Here is a 21,284-nt window from a genome sequence, read left to right as displayed (position 1 = left end):
AGATATGCAGTTTCAGGTGTAATCATCAGAGCTGGTTAGTCAGGCATTCCAGATAGTGGTTCTTTTCAGAACCTTTTTAAAAGGGTTGGTTAACTACCTCAGTAGCAGAGGATTGAACTATACCCTGTCTGTACTGTATATAGAAAATCTTTGTAGATAAAAGCAAGGCTTGTTAAATATGATATGAGGGTAAGATTTTAATATACCAAATGTAACATTCTTAGTTGCCTTTAGTTTCAGAGGCTTGTAAGACTTCCTCATGACCATCATAACAGGCCTTGCTTTTGTCGTATTTTGTGGCTGAAAAAGCAGCCTTGCTTCTTCAGATATTGTAGTTATTTGGATGTATAATAGTTTAGCAAGATGTTACTTTTGTAAGACATCAGATGTTCAAAAAAGTGCATCCGAACTTGTACTAAATACTGCAGTGTCCCTTTATAAAAAGTCAGACTAAAACTGACAGTTGTACAGCGAAGCCTGACATTTGGATATTTTGAAGTTTTTTCATAAATCATAGAAATTAGTATATGGCTGTAGTTTAGCTTTTTAGGTAAAAGGTATGTTTCATTAGTGCATTTCTTACTGCTGATCACTGTAAACATGTGAATCAGCTTTCCATTTCTTATGCAGGTCATGATAACTTGTAGAGTAGAGTACAATCATTTGTGCTATGTTTTTAATTTTCTAAAGCACCTTGATGACAGTGAGTGTTCAGTGGTGAAGCATCCTCTATTGAATCACCCTCAAAAAATTTTTTTGCCAAGTCCTAAGTTGATAGCTTAAAGTAAAAAGTGAAAATTATAGTTTCATTAGGACTTGGTGTAAAGAAATCCCTTCTCCCCTTCCCCAAAGGGATACTGCAGTTATATCACATACCCAATAGGCACCACGATGAAGATCAGAGCTTATACTTAATTAAGGTTTTATACACACCAGTTCCCCAGTAAATGCAAATTTAACAAGAAAATTAGACATGTCATATGTTCAAAATGCTCATGGCAAACAATCATTTTGCATTCCTGCAAATAAAATTGTTTTATACTGTAAGCTGGAGGCGAGTGTAACTTATTTTTGTAATAAAGTTTTTATTTTTTTTATGTGTCATTAATATAAATGTGTGTTAGTGTAGAAATCTTCTGGTTTAAAAACTTAGAATTGCACACATTTCAGTATGTTTATTTGTACTTACATAATTTTAGAATAGTGGTTGCCAATAGCCTGTATGTTTCACATTAATTGGTTTTTTTGTTATCTAAATAAATCATTTTAGTATGTTGTATGTCAGTTACTGGGATAGCTGGGACATAGAGTGTAATTTAAAATTTGTCAATAAGTATTCATTGGAATATATGTAAATGTGCCTTGCCGGTTATTGAAACTTACCTACAAAATGAGTATGGGGTGACAAAAATTAGTTCCTGGTGCTTAATGAAACTTTCTGCCACTGATTTTATATATTACCCCGTGCTTTTTTAAAAGTACATCTCTCTCAAAACTTAGTGTAAGTTTGAGGGCTACACAGAACATTTACATGTCATTCTAACATAATGAATATAATAGGTTGTGGAAAGTGGGTAAACTAAATGTAGCCTTCAGTAAAATTGAATCTCAGTGTAATCCTTGGTGCTGGCATTTCCTAGTTCCGAGGAGTTAAATGATCCCATCTAAGAGGTCATTGCCATGCCTATTGGCACTTTACTGTCATAGCATTTTTAAGGGACACTGTCAAGGTGTTTAAGTTAATTCTCAGAATTATTTGTTGGGATTTTAGGACAGGTTTGTTTGACTGAAAGAACTGCATTGCCAAAGTTGAAAGATGAACACTTTTGTGAGTTCACAAATGTGTTCTTAAGAAAACATTAAAATATGGAGCTCTGGGTTTTCAAGACTATTTGGCATTCTTAGTTTGGGGACTTGGGAGGGAAACTGATAAAAAATTGTGAAGAATTGATGGTTATACCTAAGGGTAATGTAAACAGTGGTGATGAAATATATACACATCAAGTGAAATTACTTGACAGTGTTCATTTGAATGACTTTGAATTCAAGCCATTATAATTATTTTTAAAATTAAATATCATTTGCACTGTTCTGATAATGGGTGCAGTTTTTGAGCAATATAATCAGAGCTAAATATGCATGTAGTGATTAGTGATGTGAACAATTAACGTTCTGAGAAGAAATACTAACTGTGGTATTTTCAAACTTAAATTTCTGTAGTAAAATCAGTATCAAAGTCTTATCAGATCAAGGAAAACAGGCAATGCATATAAACATACTTTTGAATGTTGTGTGGCCTATAAAGCAATAATGCAATTTATATGGAATGTCATGGGATATGAGAAATGGAAATGCAAAAATAACTAATCCTTTAGTAAAAATGTCAACATGTTAAAGGGGGAATGTTAACTAATGTAGGTTATTGCTATTTGTGATTTGTTTATGGGTTCTTGGCTTTGACAGCTTCAAAGAATGGACAGATGATAAGTTAAAGAAATTTTGTATATATTGTCAAGGAAAGGGTCTTAAAATCTAAGAGTCAGGTCCCTTCCTTGGGGTAAAAAAATGTATCTTTAAAGCATTCTGATTGTTAAAAAGAAAACTTAAAGTTATCTAACCAAAATGGACGCAAGATTTTGTTTCTGCAGACTACTTGGCAATCAAAAGTGATCATAAATTTAGTTTATCAGTTTTCAGAAAGTTGCTTTGTGAGAAAATTGTGTTAGATACATTCTCTCAAGCATGCTTTTTGTGGAAGGTTTTCAGCCATTGCAACTGAATCAGATGTTAAAAATGAAGGGAAAATTGAGTGTTGCGCACACCCACAAAGCTATCGTACATTTATGATTGCAGTTTTGGCGTGAGAAACTTATCTACCAGTTATTGCAAATATGACTTAAAATGTAAAGTTTCCTTATAAAATAGGAACAACATAGAAATGGATTGATGGGGTGATCTGAGTTACTGGATATAAAATATCCAATAGAATTTGGATAGAAAAATTTCCAATAGAATGAACATCAAGCACGAGAGACGAAATTGACATATTCAGAACAGCTTTTTTGACTGTTAAGCCAAAAATTGTAAGAAACATAGCAAAAGATCCCTTATTATTACAGAATATTATTATACATAGTCTCTATCTTAAGGGGAGAAATTTAGAAGGGCTTCATGAATTTAGGAGAGGGTGCTAACCCTGCTCAGGTTCCTAAAACTTACAGGAATACCCACCATGATCATTTTTTCCTCTGTATACCACAAAATTTTAATCTGACCATAGATACTCACTGGTGGGTGTAAAATTAATGACTAAAGAACTTAAGTGACAAATACATAAACAGACTTGTGGGGATATTGTTTTAAGATGTAGTATTAATTACTCAGTGATTATACCACTCAATAGGGCATGCCACTTCTTTTCTTAAGAGGTTAATTATGAAGCAGTGCTCACAGGCATTTTTTAACTAGCAAATTAATAGATGGACTTTTGGGGTCTGTCACTTTTTAAAAGTATTTAAGACTTAAATTCTATTAGCACCACAGTCTGCCTTCAGTAATACACCTAAAATATTTTTCAGGACCAGAAGCATTCAGTTTGAAAATCTTTTTGCAGATGCAAACCAGTATTATTACTAACGCTCTGGGTCAAAGGTTAGGTTTTTAATATTAACAGTAGTCTGGTAAATATTTAGAAGTCTGGCATTGAGAAACAAAAGCTTGTACCTGACTAGTATTTTTATTTAAAAAAAATTAGTTCTGTTAGCTTATTTAAATTGTCTTTTACATTTATTTATCCGTAGAATTTATATTTATTTCATTCCTTTCATCTCACTGAAAACTGTCTGCAGGCCCTTTGATTTGGATTAGATGTGTGAAGTACTGTCTTTTGCCAAAAACCTCAAATACCTGTTCTTTTCAACGTAGTGGGTTTGTGCTTGTTTGGAGATCAGTTCAAAAACTATCTGTACTATCTGTACTGCCTCTGATGTTAAGATTTTATGTATAGCATAAGGAAGCTAGCTCTGACTATATTTTCCTAAGAATAAAGACCTATTTTTGTAGCATGTCTTAGGATCTCCAGGAGTCCAAGAATTATTGTGAGTGTCCTCCATTTCATCACTTTTCACTTAACAGCTTTTAAGTAGACACTTGGAATCTTCAGAGGTCTGTCGCCCTTTGATTACCCATACATTCGAAATAACTAGCCAATGATGAAAAATTCCCCAAGGTATCTTCAGTTGCAATCACATTACTGGAAGATGAATAGAATAAATGTATTAGGCTGGTCTTATTTTTTGATAGAAATATTCTTTGGTCACATACTTGTCATTGGATTTGATAAAGGTAGTCATTTGGAAAGAATCGGGGACTTGTCAATATATTTGTGGGTTCTGGCTTACACGCCTAGGATTTTGGGGAGGTTGGGGGAGGAGCAGTTTTGGCCACTTCCATCAGGACAAGACTCCTTTTAGGTCACTGAGTGCAGGGTTTAGTTTCTGTTTGGATTAACAAGATTTCTATTGATTATTGAGAACAGACTTTCCACATTTCAGAACAGTCAAGGAAGGCTGAATAAGACTTTGAGTGTGGGAGAAGTCCTAATAAACCATTTTGGAAACTAGCATCTCCCAAATGTTACAGCTTTCTAAAATGGGTTTTTAACACAATGGGATCAGAGTAAGATTATTTTAGAATAATATACCGTAAGCTTAATTGCCTAATTTTCTACTTTGTCTATAAAGTGACACAACAAGTTCTAATCTAGAAGGGAGTTAAAAAGGTTATGTAATATTTGTGAATTGTCATTTCTTGCCTTTTTTAGGCTTTCGCCTTTATTCTGAAAAGGAGATTGTTGTGACACAAACTCAGCTTGTTTGGAGAGGATTTTAGGAAGCCTAAGGGAGTTGGCATCTTACATCAATTTGGATCTGCAGTTTTTGAGTTTTCAGGGCAGAAGGGCAAGGTATTTGGTGTGGACAGGTTGTTGCCAAAGATTAAAGAATTAAAGAATAAGACGAGGGCTTGCTGACAATAAGAAGTCTGTTTTGTAGATTCCATATGATAACATTATGTCTTGTAAATATAGAAACACCATGACACACAAGAAGAGTTTCAACATATATGTTATGGCTCATTTAATGGTGTTAACTTTAAATGAGTTGAAATTTGAAAAACATGGAATTTGTGCAATATAAGTACTGCATCATTCAAACACAGAATTGCTAAAGCTAGGTGCATATATATATTAAACTCTTAAGACGTTTTTAAGAGAATATCTTTAATATGTCAGTATGTTAATTGGTTGCTTAAATTGGAAGACTCAGGAATTAGGCCTCCACAGTTGCTTTAGGTTTATTTAACATGTCATGAAAAATTAGAAAAGCATATTTACACATTTTATTTCTCACTTTTAATGTTTGGAATATATTTAGAGGAAAACCAGAAATAAACGTCAAAGGTCATCTATAAAAATTGGCAGAAGACACTTTGTTTTTTTGAGACACAATTGTGCTCTGTTACCCAGGCTGGAGTGCATGGTGTGCTCTTGGCTCACTGCGACCTCCACTTCTGGGGTTCAAGTTACTGTCCTGCTTCAGCCTTTCAAGTGGCTGGATCTATAGGCATGCCCCACCCTGCCTGGTTAACTTTTTTGTATTTTTTAGTAGAGTTGGGGTTTTACTGCATCATCCAGGATTGTCTCATCCCCTGACCTCGTGATCCACCTGCCTTGGCCTCCCAAAGTGCTGAGATTACAGGCGTGAGCCACCGTTCCTGGCCCAGAATACACTTCATTTTCACTCTAGAGCCATGTATATATATAATACAGTGTAGTTTTGGCAAATTTGGTTCATATATCTACCTCCTTTGCTTTTTTTCCTTGAAATAGTAAAAATTCACTTAAATTTGCAGAAATTTAAGACAGGTTCAATTCCCTTTTGGTGTCCTGTCTAACTTCAGGTACAGTTAAACATAGAATTAAAAGATGAAAAGCCTTTATTGTAAAATTGTCAGGCAACAAATCCTAGTTATCTTTGGTTTCTTGGAGATTTATTTAGCATTTAGGAGAGGATCAACAAGGGCACAGCAAGCAGATTCTGTAGTTAGGAATTTTTTTTCCCTTATTTTTGCTTAGTATCTACCTTTTGATTAGTCTTTTTAGTACATTTTATGGTAAATTTCTTCATGATTTATTTTACCTCTTTTTAGAATGGAAGCTCCTTGAAGGGCAGGGAAATCTGAGTAGGCAGGCATTTAAAAATATTCAAAATGATGTTCAGTTTGGTGGAAGTTTATTTGCCAAATGAGATTGTGACGAGAACTTGAAAAAGGCAATCAAATATTTTGAACCACTTAATTTATGGCATGGAAAGATTTTAAAAATGATCACAAAGTGCTAATGATTTAAGTAAATTAAGATGGAGATCCACATTTAAATTATTAATGTGACATTTTAAAGAATTATAAAACTGTCTTAAGTTCAGGAAACAGTTGGCCTTATGATTTATAGACCTTTTTTAATATGTTAAAACAACCCTATGTGGAAGTGACTGTTTTCCTTATTTGAAATTAAGAGGAAAAGGGTGCTCATAAGTCATCTATCTTTAGCAGTGAACTTAACAAAATCCATTGCATCAATTTTCCTTTGTGTTGATGTATAGTTTAATCTGTGCTGCTGAACAAGATAGTATCAATTTACAAGCCCCATGTTTATAATTTCTTAATGAGGTGAGGAGGGGGTACTTGAAGATGGAATTTTGCTAATGAGGGTCTGGTTGGTTTCGAGTCTAAAGTTTTTAAAAGGTTCTTTTGCATAGCAATTTGAAGATGACAGAATAATGATACTTGAGAAAAAAACATGAAGCATAGATAATAAAAATGATGTATTGACAGCTATTTCTGGGGGTAGTGTATATTGCTTACTCTATCTAAAAATAATTTAGAGAAATGGTTACATCCATGTGAGTAGCCTTTTATTTACCTCCCCATTGATAGGTAGCTGAAATTCAATAACCTGGAAAGTGAGGCTCTGGATTTAAGGCATTATTTCACTTCATTATATATATCTTCTAATATCAGTAGTATGAGTAAAAGTGGTATTTAATGTTTACATATGCTTGGTTGATATCTTAACTTGATAGTTCTTTTTTTAAAATAGGGAAAGACCTGTCCATGAAGTCCACTCCCAGATAACCTCCTCTATTTAATTCTTTCTTAAAATTTATTGATTTAAGAGCGGGTTGGCCAGGTGTGGGGCTCACACCTGTAATCCCAGCACTTTGGGAGGCCCAGGCGAACAGATTACCTGAGGTCAGGAGTTCAAGACCAGCCTGGCCAACATAGTGAAACCCCGTTTCTACTAAAAATACCAAAAAAAAAAAATGGGCATGGTGGCATGCGACTGTAGTCCCAGCTACTGAAGGTTGAGTCAGGAGAAATGCTTGAACCTGGGAGGCGGAGGTTGCAGTGAGATTGCGCCACTGTACTCCAGCCTGGGAAACAGTGAGACGCCATCTCAAAAAGAAAGATCTTTCTGTGTTACCCAGGCTGTGGAAGTCTGTGGCACTGTCATAGCTCACTGCAGCCTCAAACTCCTGGGCTCAAGCAATCCTGCTGCCTTAGCCTCCCAAAGTGTTGGGATTACATTGTGCCCAGCCTCTTGGTTACATTTATTACTTGAAATACACTTGACCCTCTATTTAGATGAATTTCAGAATCTCTGACTTCATAAGGAAATAGTACACTGAGTAGTTTTCCTTCATTTTCAGGTATTCTTCCTTATTGTCAGGATTATTACATTTTACAATTGATTACCTTATACTTGCCTGTAGACTGAAGAGAGGCAAAACAACATATATAATGTGCTTACCCATCCTCATCCATCACAGCTGTTTATTTTATATATGCACTGTCTTGCTCACTCTTACAGAAATTTAAAAAGTTTTCAGTTTCTTTTATGGTGCATTGAAGTATTAGTTCACATCAGTTTTCTCTTTGTGCTTCTGATTTTCTCAGATATTTGGTGATTAATATTTATCAAAAAAGGGTATTAGGAAAAGTGGTGTTGCCTGGACTTGTCTACTGAGAAGGCTTATGGCAAGTTCTGATGTGAGTGAGAAAATGAGGACTAACAGCCTTTTATTTTTAGCTTTTCTGAGAGCAGTGAGGCAAGTAGGGTACCCTCTCCAGTGTCAGAAGAATTCTCAATTGCCGGAGTTCTGACCCCTGCTATGTTACTCACTTTTAGAGAGGTAGACCCTAAAAGCAATTTTACAACTGTCAAGTCTCAGCCCTTTCAATCCTGCAAACTAAGAGATCTTGCTTTTCCTATCCATTCATTTCTCCTGTGGAAAATGGCTCCTGCAGTTTGTAGCACTGAGCTTCATTTCTTCATCTTTTGTATAAAGAAATATGAATTTATCTTTTGTATCTAAATTGTGCAATTTAGTATAAAAGGTGCTAGTTTTAAAATAGAACTGATAGTAAAACACAGTAGCATGGTGCACATCCTGAATTAAGATAAATCTGTATTACCATATCCGTATCCCTGCTTATTTAAAATATATTGTCTTGGAAAAGTAAGTTTTACTTGGAAAGAGAATGGGTATGTAGAGGATATTTTGTGACTAAGGATGCAAATTTAGTGACATTAATTGGAAAAAGTTTATTTTGGAAGGCCTTTTTTTGTTTTGTTTTGTTTTGTTATTTGCTTTTGAGATAGGTTCTGTCACCCAGGCTGGAGTGCAGTGGTGCAATCATGGCTCACTGCAGCCTTAACCTCCCCAGCTCAAGCGATCCTCCCACCTCAGCCTCCTAAGTAGGTGGGACCATCAACATGTGCCACCACACCTGGCTTTTTTTTTTTTTTTGAGATGGAGTTTTGGCTCTTGTCGCCCAGGCTGAAGTGCAATGGCGTGATCTTGGCTCACTGCAGCCACCACCTCCTGGATTCAAGCGATTCTCCCAACTCAGCCTCCCGAGTAGCTGGGATTATAGGCACCCACCACCATGCCCAGCTAATTTTTGTATTTTTGGTAGAGACAGGGTTTCTCCATGTTGGCCAGGCTGGTCTTGAATTTCTGACCTCAGGTGATCTTCCCACCTCAGCCTCCCAAACTGTTGGGATTACAGGCATGAACCATAGCTCTCGGCCAGTTTTTTAAAATTTTTTTTGGAGAGATAAGGTCTCCCTATGTTGACTAGGCTGGTCTTGGAACTAGGCTCAAGTGATTCTCCCACGTTGCCTCCCATTGTGTTAGGGTTACAGATGTGAGCCACTGTGCCTGGCCTGAAAGGCCTTTTTGGAAACAGGTTCAGAAAATGTTTCAACATTTAGTTTCTGAACATTTAAAAATAAACCATTGAGAATTTATTTTTCCCCATTACATTTAACAGTTTGCCTTTGTGTCTTGTTTTAACAAGGTAAAATTATTGGCAGGTAATGAAACTTAATTATTTTGGCAGGTATCTCAAACCTACCTTCCAGATTTTGATGAGAGTCCACGTGAATTTACTTGTGGAATATATTCTATACTTCTATCAACTCTGGTGATTAGGTTGTCTAATTTTCTACATAAAGGCAAGTCAAACTTCTTGAGTCACTCTGGGTGTTCTTACCTCATCAAGATATCAAAACAGTTCTTAATTAGGTTTTGTGGTATTAAGTATTGACTGATAACCAAGGAAGAAACTGACTTTCAAGGTGTCTGGTACCAACAATCTTGGCTAAGTTTTTAATGATAATAGTATCTGGTCAGCCACACATACAAATGTATGTACATACATATATAAATATATACGTAGGAAACTAAAGAGGGAAATAAATCATCTTAGTCAAGTAGTAGACCTAGATCTTTAAATTAAAATTTGAGGACATAAAACGCTCTTAATTTTTCACACTAGTGTCTTATTCATATGGCTTTCTCTTTTTTTGAGATGGAGTTTCCCTCTTGTTGCCCAGGCTTTAGTGCAATGGCTCGATCTTTGCTCGTTGCAACCTCCACCTCCTGGGTTTAAGTGATTACCCTGCCTCAGCCTCCCTAATAGCTGAAGTTACATGCATGCAACACCATGACTGGCTAATTTTTTGTATTTTTTAGTTTAGACGGGGTTTTTCCATGTTGGTCAGGCTGGTCTCGAACTCCCAACCTCAGGCGATCTGCCTGCCTCGTCCTCCCAAAGGGCTGGGATTACAGGCGTGAGCCACTGTCCTTGGCCTTGGCTTTCCCATTCTAACAAGCATGATCTGGCTTGTATATTCATTTTCCACATAGTAAGAAAGGGGTTGCTGAAATAAAATGCTCTATGTGCATTAATACAGTTTTCTTATTTCAACAACTTAGATAATTGCTCTTTTTTCCGGAGTTCAGATGAGAAACTGAAAATCTATTAGTCATTGGGGCATTTAATGGAAGCAGTTACGTACAAACATTTAACCTCTCTGAGCCGGAGTTTCCCTGTAAAAAGATAATAAATTTTTCCAGCTGTCAACATATCCTATGAATAGGATCCATAGGATCCTGTTTTTTTTTTTTTTTTTTTTAATTCTGCCTAGAGGACCTTTTTGCCTTCATTCATGCTTTTATATGGAGGTTTATTTGAACAAAAGAATAAATGTTACTTTAAAAGGTAGACTTAATTCACCCTGTAATACCTTAAATGTATGAACATTTCAGTACATTATTTTTGTGATAGCTCTTTGAGGGAAAAACAGGGTAATGTGACTATTAAAGTTGAAGCTATCACTGAAGCCCTTACATTCTGAGGAAGGAAACTATCAAGCTGTCATTAGTCCACAAAGCATTATTCCAAGTTATTCCCAAATTCCCTAAATTACCATGTTAATGCACAAGTTGGGAGTTAACCAGAACCAAATAGATGGATCTACTTTTGTGGTGGTAACTACATTTTAAAAAGTTTTGGAATAAGTGTTCAGTTATTCTGTTTCTTAGTTTGAAATTCCAGTCAAAATTCTCAATGCTAGTCGATGAATGAACCTGATAAGGAAATACAAGACAGTGTAGCTGCTAAACCAATCTTCTAAATCTTACTTATGTTAATAATTGTTATCTAACAATTAGAGGACCACCATATTGCCCAAAATAGCATTGGTGGTGTGAGTACCAGTGACTCCCCAAGTGTCTTAGACTGAAAGCCCAAATATTTAATTATCAATAAACTACTTTATTGCACCTTTTCTAAAAGTGAGCTTGGTGGTTTTGGAATGATACCTCTTTTAAGTCGGTTTTCCTCCCCGCCCCCGATTTTTTTTTTTCAAGACAGTCTTGCTCTGTTGCCCCCAGGCTGCAGTGCAGTAGTGCAATCTCTGCTCACTGCAATCTACGCCTCCTGGGTTCAGGTGATTCTCCCATCTCAGTCTCCCAAGTAGCTGGGATTATAGGCACCGCCACCATGCCTGGCTAATTTTTTGTATTTTAAATAGAGTCTGGGTTTCGCCACATTGGCCAGGCTGGTCTTGAACTCCCACTTCAGGTGGCCTCCCAAAGTTCGGGGATTACAGGCGTGAGCCACTGCGCCTGGCCTCCCCTCTCTTTTTAAGAGTTCTTCACGGGATACCAGTGTCCCCATATGAAATTTCTGTATTTTAAAGATGTGTAACCTCCATGGCATTTACTACATTTACTTAACCTTCTTTAAAAATCTCGGCACTTTGCCAGGTTGTCTCATCTTCCATCCTTACCTGTTGTTTCCTTGATCACATCTACATTACAGCACCGAATCACATCTGTGTGGACTCCTGTTTTAGTGTCAGGGCTTCCTTGATCTCTGTTAAGTACAGTTCTGCATTTCAGCTGTCTGCTGTACACATTCAAGTGCTACTCTCCATCAGCAATTGTCTCATTAATTTCTCATATCACATCCAGTCACATTTTGATAATTTACTTGAAGAGGCCTGAAATGTCCCCTCTATCCAAGTTCTATTAGTCCTTTAGGAAGTTCAGATCTGGCATAACTCCTTATAAATAAGTTAAAGTTTTAAATGGCACATTTAATTTTAATGGTTCTCTATATCTAGCTCCAGAGTCTACAACAGTATTGTCGAATAGAAATGAAAGCCACATATGTAATTTATTTAAAGTTTTATGGTTTGGCCCCTGTTAATCCTTCTAGTGTTATCTTCCATTAATAATGTCTCTAAAGAAACTGCCTGCCTTATGTTTCTTTGGCTCATCTCACAGTTTCTCATGTCTTGAATTCTGGCCCATTTTCTTCAACCAAAATATGTTAAAATTATCTTACTATAGGCTCATTAAAACCACAAACATCAGCCAGGTGCAGTGGCTCATGCTTATAATTCCAGTACTTTGGGAGGCTGAGGTGGGTGGATCACCTGAGGTTAGGAGTTCGAGACCAGGCTGACCATCTTTACTAAAAATTCAAAAATTAGTGACATGTGACTGTAGTCCCAGCTACTCGGGAGGCTGACAGGAGAATTGCTTGAACCTGGGAGACAGGTTTCAGTAAGCTGAGATTGTGCTACTATTGCAATCAAGCCTGGGTGACAGAGCAACAAGACTCCATCTCAAAAAAAAAAAAAAAAAATCCAACATTGTATCCCTGAGGAACAAGTACAGATTGGAGAACATCAAGATAAAAGTCTTCACTTTGCCTTCTGGGGACAAATAAGGCTATTAGCTGATTTTTCTTTCGTTTTTTTGAAATGGAGTCTTGCTTTGTCACCCAGGCCGGAGTGCAGTGGTGCGATCTCTGCTGACTGCAACCTTTGCCTCCCGGGTTCAAGGGTTTCTCCAGCCTCAGCTTCCAGTTACAGGCATGTGCCACCATACCCAACTAATTTTTGTATTTTTAAGTAGAGACAGGGTTTTGCCATGTTGGCCAGGTTGGTCCCAAAACTCCTGGCCTCAGGTGATCTGCCAGCTTCGGCCTCCCAATGTGCTGGGATCACAGGCATGTGCCACTGCACCCAGCTTTCTTTTATTAATAAGTGCTATAGGTTTGTGATACAAAAAGTTTATCAACCTCTGTTTAAAGGTAACTTGAGGAGCAAAAGTTTAGTTTTATTGTTCATTTTTTTTGAGACAGGTCTTGGCTCTGTCACCCAGGCTGGGTTGAAGTGGAGCCATCTTGGCTCACTGCAGCCTGAACTTCTGGGGCTCAAGGGATTCTCCCACCTCAGCCTGAGACCACAGGTGTGTTCTACCACGCTCGGCTAATTTTTATTTATTTATTTATTTATTTTTGAGACAGTCTTGCTCTGTCATCCCGGCTGGAATATAGTGGCATGATCTCAGCTCACTGCAACCTCCGCCTCCTGAGTTCAAGTGATTCCCCTGCATCAGCCTCCTGAGTAGCTGGGACTATAGGCATGCGCCACCACACCTGGCTGGTTTTTATATTTTTAGTAGAGACGGGGTTTTACCATGTTGCCCAGGCTGGTCTCAAACTCCTGACCTCGATTGATCTGCCTCTCTTAGCCTCCCAAAGTGCTGGATTACAGACATGTGTCACTGTGCCTGGCCCCTAATTTTTTTTTTTTTTTTTGTAGAGGTTTCACCATGTTGCCTAGGCTGAAAGCCACAGCTTTTTTTTTGTTTTTGTTTTTGAGACAGTTTCGCTGTTGTTACCTAGACTGGAGTGCAATGGCACGATCTTGGCTCACCGCAACCTCCACCTTCTGGGTTCAAGCAATTCTCCTGCCTCTCAGCCTCCTGAGTAGCTGGGACTACAGGCGCACACCACCATGCCCAGCTAATTTTTGTATTTTTAGTAGAGACGGGGTTTCACTTTGTTGACCAGGATGGTCTTGATCTCTTGACCTCTTGATCCACCTGCCTTGGCCTCCCAAAGTGCTGCGATTATAGGCGTGAGCCACTGCGCCCGGCGGAAAGCCACAGTTTTAAAACATCTGACACCATTCGAAAATCTGCTACTTCTATGCTTTGCAATAGCAGGAACCTTCAGAATCATTTAAATTACTGCTACCCTTACAGTTTATTTTTTGGCAGTGTGTATGCGGTAATTACAATCTTCTTTCCTCCATGATGGTAAAGGATAGTTTCATATGTTGCTTTACATGGTAGAAAATACGATGGAATTTGGCAGAGGTTTAAACCAATTTAAAAATAATCGTGTTAATATTTGAAAACTCAGTACTTGCAAGGGACTGTTTACATAGGGATAATGGTCATACGTGTCTTAACTCTGAAGCTACTTAAGTGCCCCACAAAAATTGCTCTAGTTCTGCTATCAGTGTTTCTGTGAGTATTCTTAAAGTTTTCTTTTTAGCCACAGGAAATAAAGATCTGAAAATTGATGTTTTAAAATATGTTTTTTTTTTTAACTAAAAATAGAAGCTATAGAACTGTTCTCTGAACATCTGGGGACAGCAGAGTTCTTCATTGTCTTGAGTACTTAAGGATACATCTTAAATTGTTTCACAAAATTGAAGCGTATAGGCCATAATGCTAAAAATTTAGACTGTTTTAGAATCTTGTGTTCATGTGAGTTAAAGAAACCAAAATTCAAATGGTACCTGTCTGAATATGTAGGGGAAACTTACCAATAAAAATTTTTCAATAAAATTTTCAAAATTATGATTCAAGATTTAAACTTAGATATATTATATTGAGTTTATTTTCTGGAGTCAGCTTGCCAAGAGGAAAAGTTTATTTTTAGTCAAGATAAAAATTGATTTTAATTATTTGGTGGTAATAACCCTTACTAGAAGAATACGAGCTGAAGTACCTATATTAATGATTCTCACAGTTCCAATTTGCATGATGGTTTCTAGGACAACTTCAAAGAGCTTTAATTTTTATGTTTTGAGAAATAGCTTGTGAGAGGTAAGAATGAATGCAAAGTTTTTCCAAAATATTTTCTGAAGTTAGTTGAAATCTACTTAAACATTTGAAATGAAAGAGTTACCTTTTTTAAATGAAAGTAAACCACTATCTGTAGTTGAGAAATAAGATGGAGTGTTTTACTTATTTAAGGAGTAATTTAAAAAGTAAACAAAAGCATTGGCCTACAAGAGAATGGTGGTGGTGGATTGTAAAGTGCCTTCTCCAATCTTTAATATTCACCAACAGGTGAGTATATTTTCAGTTTCCAAGCAGTTATTAATTTACATTTTCTGAAATTATGGCTAGCTTCCTGCTTCTCCAAAAGTGAGTCTTAAAAGGATGGCTATTTCATCCTAATTTAGAAAAAAGATGACAAATATGAAGTGCTTAATTTTTTTGGTACTAAGATAATGAAACCATCCAGAATTTTATGATCAAAACATGGCATTTACCCAGGGAGTATCTGTAGTTGAGCCATTGGCTGTATAACATTGTTTGTTCTTTGTATCTTCCTCCAGTGGAGGTTTTTCTCTCATGGCCATAAAAATAAAAGAGGGTTAAATGTGCAAATAATAACTGCATTTTAAACATCTCAGTCCGTCCACTCATAATAATTATTTAACGTTCTTCCTTGAATTACATATTTTCTATTGTAATAAGTTCCTATTTTGAAAACCAAGGAAGTGAACCTGAACATTTTTTGAAGAAGGCAGTTTAATGGCCTCTTTAACAGGTTTTTATCAACAGGTTGATACATAGGTTGTGGGGAGGAGAGCGTGTTATGAAATGTAAAATTAAGGCTGTGAAAATAACATTAGGGTTGCCACAAAAGGTGAAATAAACCTTGATCAAGGGAAAAAACAGCTTTGAAAATGTGTCATGTGACAGGAGCCATCTGTGAGGGAGGGAATGAAATGGCTCCCAGGGGTAGTATATCCATCCTCTTCTCGATATACTTGTGCCATAGCAGTAATGACCCTCAACATGTTAAAATGTGGTTTACATTCAGGGTCATCAGAGTTTAGGCCTAATTTCTGCAATTCAGGTATTCAGCATTACTTTGCAAAATTCTTGTATGAACATAAAAAACATTTTGCTGATGTGGTCGGGAGAATCAGGTTAAATTAAGTGGAATCATTTTGGATACTTTGCCTAGTATTGCATGATTTCTGAAAATTACAAGTGAAAGCAGAGATAAGTCGTATTCTTTGCTCACATTATTTCCCACAGGCCTTTCCAGATCCTCATAGTTAAAAATTTCCCTGTCATTAAAAACAAACGATAACAGCCTTTATGTATAAATCTGCTGCCCTTTATAACATTTTATGTGACTTGTTTCACTAGATTGTAAGCCTTTGGAGGTCAGAAAAAAAAATGCATCTAAATTAATTGTACCGCCACCACATCTAGGACAGTGCCTTACACTTATTTGCTATTCAATAAATATATTCATTAAAATAATGGACATACTACTGGATTGCAATTTAATGTCTGAGCCCTTTAAACAAATGCATTATCAAACTTTAAACTTTCTATAGTTTGTCCATGTACACCTGGCACGTGTGACGTTTGTAGCATTTATAAACAATTTATATATTTCATTGTACTGAATCTCCAAGGCTAGCAGTCTATAACAGCACTGACTAGTAGAAATATAATGCAGGGTACATATGTATTTTCAAGGTTTCTAGCTACATTAAATACTTGTAGGCAACGATTTCCAAAACAATGTGTAATCGCTTTAAAACTAATTTTAATTTACATTTAATACTGTTTTCATCCTAAGTCTTTGAAATAAGCCACATGCAAGTGCTCAATGAGCTCAATTGAGCTTACTGACTTGTACTGGACACTGCAGATGTAGAACTGTAGGGTAGGTAGTTTCCATGGATCTCAACCTTTCTGGATCTCAGTTTTCCTAGAAATCAGGTATCTTAATATGTCATTTTCATTTTAAGTTGTTGTATCTAAATAAAAGCTGATTGGTTTAGCTCATTATTGTCATGTTCATAAAGCTGTAAAATTTGAAAAAACAATTTTGTATTAAGCATTAAACAAAGATATTTAACAGGCACTTTCCAACTTTCCACTCATTTTAGTTGTCCCTGGCTCCCAGTTTTATAAGATAGCTCTGTTTTAGAGTTGAGGTAGGAGTGAGATAGATCAAGTTAACCTTGCTAACATGTTGCTAGTAGGAGATAAAGCTAGTTTCAGAACCAGGATTGACTGTGGATATTCCATATAACCCCTTGAAAGTTCAAAGCTTAACAAGCTTGGGGACAAAATTTCTAGCTCTGTGGATGTAAAGGTGGATTCTAGACCATAGGCTAAAGAAAGAACCTTTAATGAAATAAAAGTTATTTTATTTCTTCAGATGGGGTCAGTATGACAGAAATTTAATTACATTTCTTGCTTTAGGTGTGGAGATTTTCTGCCGTAAAGAATTTCCTTATGGAAGAAGTATTACATTTTTTTTTCTAATCATGAAGAGCAATTTGGAAATTTAAATTGTCTATTGTCTAGTTAATTTATTCCAGTTGCCTCTAAGAAATCAGACGGTAAAGAAGTCTTTTAATTGGATGTTGTAATGATTGTCTGATTTGAACAGAATTCAAGACATTTTGTCTTTAAAATATACTGGCTCTTGGTGAAGAGAGTAATTTCAAAATAAGTCTTTAAGGAAGCAAAAGTTTTAAACAACAAAAGGTAATATAATTTATCAGACAAGTTAAAAGGGTAATTTACATTATTTGTCATGAAATTAGAGTTTTAAAAATAATTTACAAAACCATAACACACTCAAGTCCATAGGCACTTGATACATGTAGATCCACTCAACATACATCTGGAATATTTTAGAATAAACAGATTCTACTAAAGTAGGTATTCTACTAAATTAGTATTAGGTACCAAAATCTGTTTTAGTTACCTAATATGTACCTAAAAACAGTTTTAAAAAGTGCTAAGCTTTCCAGTAATGTTACACTGTGGTCTTTTAAATGGTTTAGTCACAAATGGTAAAGTGTATTTGTGATGTTAAGACAATAATACCTAATCGTGAGGATCAGTGAAATTGTATACTTTTATACACCACTGTGGAATTGGTGCCACCATTCTACAGAGCAGTTTGACTATATCAAGAATGTTTATGTTCTTACTCTTCCCAGTAATTGTATTAAAGTTCATCCTAAAGAAATAGAAATGTGCATTAGACTTATGATCAAGGATGGTCATAATATCAATGAACTTTAGTGAATAGCAATAATGGAACAAAGGGTGGTACATTCTGAGAAAGGAAAATAATGCATCATTAAAGATACATGTTTTTATAATATGGGAAAATATTCATGAAATCTCATACACCATTAAAAAACATTTCTGACTTTCCTTTGAAGGGTTAAGATCCTAGGAAAGACGACAGGGGCAGTCACTGGCCTTAGCACCTATTCATATCCCGGCTTTGTGAGTTCTATGATCCTAAGTTCCTCTGTCTCAGTACCTGTATAATAGCTGAAACTATGTACTGTACCTACACCATGGGGTGAATGCATGGAGGTTAAATGAACGTGCTTACTGCACAACCTAAATAAATTTTTAGCGGTAATAGTCTTTCTGCATCTCTCATTGTAGCGGAGAATACAGAAATAAAAATTTAGAAATGTGATGAATTAGCAAAGGGAAACCCCATGAGACTCTGTAAGAGGGATTTCACCTAATCTGCCAACCTGCTTTGTCCAAGCACTTGGATTTTGGTTGGGCTCCCGGAACCGGCGTGAACTGAGCTTTACCTTGCCTGTGAGCACGCAAAAGATTCTGTTGGTGGGGTGGCGGCTTGGTGGGTTGTATTTATTCCAGGGCTGTTTTACTCGCCACACTCGCGGTCCACAATACGCCCGTTTTAAAATACGGACTCAAAAGCGTCCTTCCATCCACCTTTCCCTTAGGCAACACGCAAAGCTTGGACCTGCCCCCACCCGGAGCAGAAAGTAAGGTGAGGCGCGGAGCATGGTGGCGTCGGGGAAACGCGACCACTCGCTCCATCCCTCTGCGGATTCGTGTCACGAAAACTACAGTTCCCAGCAGGCTCCACGAGCTCTGGCTGCCCCTCAGACGGCGCCCGGCGGTTACGGCGGGGGACTGGTTTCTTCCGGGCTCGCCACAACCTTCTTCCTTCTCCTCCGCAAAACAGGCAGTTACCGGGTGCTGGAGCTTTCCCTCGATTTCCGGAAAAGGCCGGTCGCCAGTGGAGTCAGTTTCCACGCAACACTGCGCGCTACTCCGGCCTGAAGGGCGGAGCAGCGGGACGCTAGGAACCTTGCGCTGAGTGACGACCTCGGTCACATTTTACGGCCGTTCCTCTGGTCGGCGGCGGGGTACGGCGGCCGCGCACGCGCGGCAGGGGGCGTGAGGCTGCGCCCTGCCTGACGCGATCGCAGTCTGCCGCGACGAACTGCCGGTAGGCTGCTGTGTGTGTGCCGCCGTGCCCACGGGGCGGGGACGCGGGGTGTGGATGGGGGGTCGCTTTGACCTCGGCCTCAGCCAGTAGGACAGCCTCGGCCTCGCGGACGGAAATGGTGCGCTGGGTGCGGACGATGGGGGAGAAACTGAAGCAGCGGCTGCGGCTGGACGTGGGGCGCGAGATCTGCCGCCAATACCCGCTGTTTTGCTTCCTGCTGCTCTGCCTCAGCGCCGCCTCCCTGCTTCTTAACAGGTAACGCCACAGCGCGGAGCCTGGGCTGCTGCTTTTCTCCGAAGCTGCTGACGCCCGGCCCGTGCTGCTTCACCGTGTGGAGGTCGCGTAGCTGCGGGACTGGGGGCAGCTGGGGAGAGTGAGCTTTGCAGAGGAGCGGCCTCGGGGAGCTCGGCTGAGCGTCGGGCCCGGAAGCAAAGGCGGGTGGGGTGGGGTTGATTGCCTCCTTTCCCGAGGCTTCATCTTCTGAGCTACCTTCTTATGCATTTCTCAAAACGAGTCCTTCATCGTCAGTGCTTTTCAAAAGTGAAATCTGTGTATCGTCTCCGATTGAGACCGTACGGAGGCAGTCGAGTCTGCTGGCGGAGGAGGGTTCAAGGTCCAGTCCGCAAGCGCAATTTTAGGCGGAATCCGCACACCTCCAGCGCGTTCCTTCATTCCACCCCCACCACCCCTTCAGCTTGCAGCTGAAACTTTTCCCTCAGTATTGTTGAATAAAACAGTCATAACGATTTGTTGGATAGAAATCACAAAGCAAAGTGGTACCCGTCTCAACATCCCCAGAATATTCTTGAGGGGACCTGATGACAAAAAAAGGAAAAACAAACAAACCCTGAAATATTACGAAAGGTTCAAGTTGGTAAATTCAATTGACATTTTAAATTCAGAAGATTCTGCCCACGAAAGAAACTTCTTATCCTTCATTTTGGAAATTGTTGTGATGCAATAGGTAGCAGAGGATAATTTTCCGTTAAAATTAGTACCAGATTTGCTTTTGGTGAAAAGAAATCTGAGACAGTTGTCATTGACAGCGTCTGCATGCTGTTTTCTCTGATGTTTTGAACCGTCAACCATTCTTAACTCTTTATCTTAAGGTAGTTGATACCCAAGGATAGCAACAGAGAAGAATGCACAAGGAATTTGGTAACTTCATTTTGCTCTAGCGTAACCATTATTTGTGACTGTATTGAAGTTAGATTTCTTCCCTAGTAGTGGCATTGCTTTCTTGTTGATTCTCAGTTTAAATATTATTGAGCTTAAATAGTAGTTGATATTTACTAAGAATTGTGCTTTGTGATGGTGAGATGTTTGAACCGTTGGAGTGTGGGAGAAATGGGATCCTTAACAGAGGGAAACCTAATTATTATTTGCTTTCTGTCATCTGTAAGGTATTCCAAGCTAGACAAACAGGTTTAGTATGAAAGAAATGTAAGCTTCATATGATTTTTATTTTATTTAATTTTTTCGAGATGGAGTCTCACTCTGTTGCCCAGGCTGGAGTGCAGTGATGCGGTCTCAGCTCACTGCAACCTCCACCTCCTGGATTCAAGCGATTATCATGCTTCAGCTTCTAGAATAGCTGGGACTACAAGTGGTTACCATCATGCCCGGCTGATTTTTTTATACTTTTACTAGAGATGGGGGTTTCACCATGTTGGCCAGGCTGGTCTCGAACTCCTGACCTCAAGTGATCCACCCACCTTGACCTCCCAAAGTGCTAGGATTACAGGTATGAGCCACTGAACACAGCCATATGATTAACTTTTGTCCATGGATTCTTGCCTGCCTCTGGGGAACTGGGTCAGTACAGGTTTCTAAGGTAGGACAGCCATCTACTAGGAGCAGGTTGAACTAGATTTGTGAGGTCATCTGCTTATGAAATCATAACATTTAGTGTTATGTGTTATTAAGAAGTTATAGTATACCATCTGATCTGTATACCATCTAACCTGTACCATGTATTTCTTTTATGCAGAGAAGGTAGGAAATAC

The 21,284-nt window shown here is 38.1% G+C and overlaps 2 protein-coding genes across 42 annotated transcripts in view; both read left to right on the top strand.

The window, feature by feature from the left end:
• SYNCRIP (synaptotagmin binding cytoplasmic RNA interacting protein) overlaps positions 1–4,066 on the top strand; it is a 34,556-nt gene extending 30,490 nt beyond the window's left edge. For all 5 annotated transcript variants that reach the window (XM_078369743.1, XM_035296274.3, XM_008994738.5 and 2 more), the window contains one exon: positions 1–4,066. This exon is cut by the window's left edge. The gene's annotated coding sequence lies outside the window, so the exon portion shown is untranslated.
• Positions 4,067–18,977: 14,911 nt separating this feature from the next.
• The window catches only part of SNX14 (sorting nexin 14), a 115,062-nt gene continuing 112,755 nt past the window's right edge, over positions 18,978–21,284 (top strand). For 23 of the 37 annotated variants that reach the window (XM_078369737.1, XM_078369735.1, XM_078369725.1 and 20 more), the window contains exon 1: positions 19,255–19,533. In XM_078369737.1, coding sequence (XP_078225863.1) covers positions 19,394–19,533 — 140 coding nt within the window. In that variant the 5' untranslated portion in view covers positions 19,255–19,393. Of the gene's footprint in view, positions 19,534–21,284 lie in introns of all 37 variants that reach the window. The other 14 variants (XM_078369736.1, XM_078369730.1, XM_078369723.1 and 11 more) reach the window with 1 other exon arrangement.

The sequence above is a fragment of the Callithrix jacchus genome, chromosome 4 (assembly GCF_049354715.1).
Source record: "Callithrix jacchus isolate 240 chromosome 4, calJac240_pri, whole genome shotgun sequence".
NCBI classification, from domain to species: Eukaryota; Metazoa; Chordata; class Mammalia; order Primates; family Cebidae; genus Callithrix; species Callithrix jacchus.
This window is presented reverse-complemented; position numbering and strand designations above follow the sequence as displayed.